Below are 5259 nucleotides of genomic sequence, written 5' to 3'. Positions count from 1 at the left end.
CACCCAGGGTGGGGGTGGCTGAGGGGGTCCCAGTGCTTCTGCTGGCTGCTGGTGATGGTGGGAGGTGTGGATGTGGGGTGGGGTGTGGGGTCCATGGCCATGGGATATGGGGTCCATGGCCATGGGATACAGGATGGGTGGCCATGGGTATGGGGTCCATGGGATATGGGGTCCATGGCTCTGTGGGGTCCATGGCTATAGGATATGGGGTCCATGGCTAGGAGATATGGGGTCCATGGCTATGTGGGGTCCATGGCTAGGAGATATGGGGTCCATGGCTATGTGGGGTCCATGGCTAGGAGATATGGGGTCCATGGCTCTGTGGGGTCCATGGCTACAGGATATGGGGTCCATGGCTAGGGGATATGGGGTCCATGGCTATGTGGGGTCCATGGCCATGGGATATGGGGTCCATGGCCATGGGATCTAGGGTGGGTGGTCGTGGGGTCCGGGATGGGCACCCACGGGATCCAGGATGCTCGACTGTAGGATCCAGGATGGTGCCCACGGGATCCGGGATGCTCGACCGTGGGATATGGGGTCCGTGGCTACGGGATCCAGGATTCACGGCCACTGGATATGGGGTCCGTGGCCACGGGATCCGGGATGCTCGACTGTGGGATCCGGGACGGGGTCCCTCGGCCACTGGCTGTGGCCCCCGTGGCTACTTGCGCAGCTGGAGGCTCTCCAGGAGGACGCGCTGGTGGCCGGGCTCCAGCACGCCGGCCTCCTCCAGGTCCTCCTCCGTGATGTCGCTGGGGAGGGGGGGTGCAGGTGTGGGGGACCCCCCAGGGGCAGCAGGGACCCCCCAGGGGCAGCAGGGACCCCCCCAGTGTGGCACGGACCCCCCAAGGGCAGCAGGGACCCCCCAGTGGGGCACGGACCCCCCAGGGGCAGCAGGGACCCCCCCAATGCTGCAGGGACCCCCCAGTGTGGCACGGACCCCCCAGTGCAGCAGGGACCCCCCAGGGGCAGCAGGACCCCCCCCAGTGTGGCACGGACCCCCCAGGGGCAGCAGGGACCCCCCCCAATGCTGCAGGGACCCCCCAGTGTGGCACGGACCCCCCAGTGCAGCAGGGACCCCCCAGGGGCAGCAGGACCCCCCCCAGTGTGGCACGGACCCCCCAAGGGCAGCAGGGACCCCCCAGGGGCAGCAGGACCCCCCAGTGCAGCAGGGACTCCCCAGGGGCAGCAGGGACCCCCCAGGGGCAGCAGGGACCCCCCAATGCCACAGGGACTCCCCAGGGACAGCAGGGACCCCCCAATGCATCTGGTACCCCCCCCCCCCAGTGCAGCAGGAACCCCCCAGGGCAGCACAGACCCCCCAAGGGCAGTGGCGACCCCCCCCAATGCTGCAGGGACCCCCCAGTGTGGCATGGACACCCCAGCGCAGCAGGGACCCCCCAGGGGCAGCAGGGACCCCCCAATGCAGCAGGGACCCCCCAGGGGCAGCAGGGACCCCCCCAATGCAGCAGGAATCCCCCCAATGGGGCACGGACCCCCCAGGGGCAGAAGGGACCCCCCAGTGCAGCAGGGACCCCCAGGGGCAGCAGGACCCCCCAGGGCAACAGGGACCCCCCAATGCATCTGGTACCCCCCCAGTGCAGCAGGAACCCCCCAGGGCAGCACAGACCCCCCCAAGGGCAGTGACGACCCCCCCCCCAATGCTGCAGGGACCCCCCAGTGGGGCATGGACACCCCAGCGCAGCAGGGACCCCCCAGGGGCAGCAGGACCCCCCCCAATGCAGCAGGGACCCCCCAGGGGCAGCAGGGACCCCCCCAATGCAGCAGGAATCCCCCCAATGGGGCACGGACCCCCCAGGGGCAGCAGGGACCCCCCCAATGCCACAGGGACCCCCAGGGACAGCAGGGACCCCCCCAATGCAGCAGGGACCCCCCAGGGACAGTGGGGACCCCCATGTCAGGGTGCCCCCCCCCAGGCATCGCTGTGACCCCCTGGGGAGGCTGTGGACCACCGGGGGCTGGCAGGGCAGGGGGTAGGTGGGTGGGGGGGAGTGGGGGTGTCCCCCCCCCCTCCACCCAGGGGGGGGTCCCTCACCTGAGGAACTCCAGGTCGTCCCAGCCGTTGCGCACCAGCCCCTCCTCGTACCGCTCCAGCCCCAGCGCCCGCAGCCACGCACCCACACCGGGCACGGCCCCCCCCCGCGCCGCGGGCCCCCCCCGGGCTCAGCGCCTGCGGGGGACCCCCCCACTGTCACCCCACAGGACCCCCCCACTGCGCCCCACACCATCACCCCGAAGGGACCCCCCCAATATCAGCCCCAGGGACCCCCCCACTGCACCCCCCCCCACCATCAGCCCCACACTGTCACCCCAGGGGACCCCCCCCCACCACCATCAGCCCAGGGGACCCCCCCACCGTCACCCTGGAGGGACCCCCCCACCATCAGCCCCAGGGGACCCCCACACCGTCACCCCACGGGACCCCCCCCCACCATCAGCCCCAGGGGACCCCCACACCGTCACCCCACGGGACCCCCCCCCCACCATCAGCCCCAGGGGACCCCCCCACCATCACCCTGGAGGGACCCCCCCCCCCACCATCAGCCCCAGGGGACCCCCACACCGCACCCCCCCCACCATCAGCCCCACACTGTCACCCCACGGGACCCCCCCCCACCATCAGCCCCAGGGACCCCCCCACTGCACCCCACACCATCACCCTGGGGGACCCCCCACCATCACCCCCTCATCGTCACCCTGGAGGGACCCCCCCCCCCCATCAGCCCCAGGGGACCCCCACACCGTCACCCCACGGGACCCCCCCCCACCATCAGCCCCAGGGGACCCCCCCACTGCACCATCACCCTGGAGGGACCCCCCCCCCCACCATCAGCCCCAGGGGACCCCCACACCGCACCCCCCCCCATCAGCCCCAGGGGACCCCCACACCGTCACCCCACGGGACCCCCCCCCACCATCACCCCCAGGGGACCCCCACACCGCACCCCCCCCATCAGCCCCAGGGGACCCCCACACCATCACCCCCCCACTGTCACCCTGGAGGGACCCCCCCCACTGCACCCCACTGTCACCCCAGGGGACCCCCCGACCCGGTGGGACCCCCCCCCACCCCCTCCCCACTGCTCCCCGGGGGCTGGGGGTGCGGGGGGGGGGGGGGCACAAGGTGCAGAGGGGGTGCAGGGGGTGCAGTGCCACCACCCTGACCCCCCCCCACCCCAACACCCACCTCCTCAGCCAGGTCCTCCTGGATGCTCTCCCGGATGGGTGGGGGGGGGAAGGCGAGGGGGTGGCCGTAATCGGGGTGCAGGCAGCGGGGGGGCAGCTCCAACCGGCCCCCCTGGGCTAGTAGCCCTGCGGGGGGGGTCGCCAGCCCTTTGCCCACCCCCCCGCCGCTGTAGTCCACCTCGCTCAGCGTCTTGGCCATCTGCAGCACCGAGCAGGAGCGGTCGTCCAGTAGCCCCCCGGGGGGGGGGGTCCCACTGGCACCGGGCAGCCCCCCAGGGGTGGGGGTCCCACTGGCACCGGGCAGCCCCCCAGCACTGGGCAGCCCCCCAGGGGTGGGGAGCACCCCGGTACTGGGGGTCCCACTGGCACCGAGCAGCCCCCTGGGTGGGGGGGTCCCACCAGGGGTGGGGGTCCCACTGGCACTGGGCAGCCCCCCAGGTGTGGGGGTCTCATGGGCACTGGGCAGCCCCCCAGGTGTGGGCAACCCCCCAGTACTGGGCATCCCCCCGAGCGTGGGGGTCCCCCTGGCACCAGGCAGCCCCCTGGGTGTGGGGGTCCCACCGGGTGTGGGGGTCCCACCGGCACTGGGCAGCCCCCCAGCAGTGGGCAGCACCCCAGGGGTGGGGGTCCCACTGGCTGTGGGGGTCCCACTGGCACTGGGCAGCCCCCCAGGTGTGGGCAACCCCCCAGTACTGGGCATCCCCCCGGGTGTGGGGGTCCCCCTGGCACCAGGCAGCCCCCTGGGTGTGGGGGTCCCACTGGGTGCGGGGGTCCCACTGGGTGTGGGGGTCCCACTGGCACTGGGCAGCCCCCCAGCACTGGGGGTCCCACTGGCACTGGGCAGCCCCCCAGGGGTGGGCAACCCCCCAGTACTGGGCATCCCCCCGAGTGTGGGGGTCCCCCTGGCACCAGGCAGCCCCCTGGGTGTGGGGGTCCCACTGGGTGCGGGGGTCCCACTGGGTGTGGGGGTCCCACTGGCACTGGGCAGCCCCCCAGCACTGGGGGTCCCACTGGCACTGGGCAGCCCCCCAGGGGTGGGCAACCCCCCAGTACTGGGCATCCCCCCGAGTGTGGGGGTCCCCCTGGCACCAGGCAGCCCCCTGGGTGTGGGGGTCCCACTGGGTGCGGGGGTCCCACTGGCACTGGGTAGCCCCCCAGTACTGGGGGTCCCATGGGCACTGGGCAGCCCCCCAGCACTGGGCATCCCCCCGGGGGTGGGGGTCCCCTTGGCACCGGGCAGCCCGCCAGCACCGGGGGTCCCACCGGCCCCCTCCAGCCCCAGTCCCGGGGTCCGCGGGTGCAGCTTGGGGGGGGGGGTCTCGCCGGTGGCACTCGGCCGCGCTTTGGGGTCCTCGAGGGTGGGGGGCACCCCAAGGGTGGGGGGCACCTCGATGGTAGGGGGCACCACAAGGGTGGGGGGCACCTCGAGGTCCCTGGGCAGCGGCGGCGGGGGGAAATCGGGGGGGGGGAGGTTGAGGGTGCCGCCGTCCTCGTCCGACGACCCCCCCTCGCCGCGGGTCGACGGGTGCCGGCGTCGCCCCCCCGTGGGGCCGGGGGGTCTCGCGGGGTCCCCCGGGGGGGGCAGCGGGTGCGGGACCCCCTCGAGCACGTAGTACGCCGGGTTGTTGAAGCTGTTCTTGGGGGGCCCCCCTGGCACCTCCGTGCCCTCCGCCCTGCAGCACCTACGGGGGCACGGGGAGAGGGGGGGGGGTCAGCGTGGCACCCCCGGGGGGCGGGGGACCCCCCCCCCCAGACCCTCCCGGTGCCCCTCTCACCGGCTCGGGGCGGGCTCGTCCCTGGGGGGGCCGCGCGGGGGGGCGGGGGGCCGGGGGGTTGGCACGGCGCTGCCCTTCTCGGCGTCCTCCGGGGGCTTCGCCGGGGCGGGGGGCTCAGCACCGGGGGGCTTGCGGCCCGGAGACCTGGGCAACAAGGGGGGGGGTGCCCCGGGGGGGTCAGCACCCTGGGAGGGGGATCAGCACCCCGGGCTGGGGCTCAGCACCCAGGATGGAGCTCAGACCCCCAGGATGGGGCTCAGACCCCCGGGTTGGG

The 5259-nt window shown here is 74.0% G+C and overlaps 1 protein-coding gene across 1 annotated transcript; it reads right to left on the bottom strand.

Moving 5' to 3' along the window:
- Positions 1 to 5173, bottom strand: LOC137677669 (collagen alpha-2(VIII) chain-like). The gene is made up of 4 exons (XM_068425120.1): positions 4986 to 5173; positions 3212 to 4892; positions 2060 to 2194; positions 1 to 755 (listed from the first exon to the last, which is right to left on the bottom strand). Exons 2-4 carry the CDS (start codon positions 4412 to 4414, stop codon positions 549 to 551), a joined length of 1545 nt encoding a protein of 514 aa, XP_068281221.1. The 5' UTR covers positions 4415 to 4892; positions 4986 to 5173; the 3' UTR covers positions 1 to 548.
- Between the last annotated feature and the right edge of the window lie 86 nt (positions 5174 to 5259).

This window comes from Nyctibius grandis, chromosome 2 (assembly GCF_013368605.1).
Source record: "Nyctibius grandis isolate bNycGra1 chromosome 2, bNycGra1.pri, whole genome shotgun sequence".
NCBI lineage: Eukaryota > Metazoa > Chordata > Aves > Nyctibiiformes > Nyctibiidae > Nyctibius > Nyctibius grandis.
The sequence above is the reverse complement of the archived record's forward strand: the minus strand, read 5'-3'. Positions and strand labels throughout refer to the sequence as shown.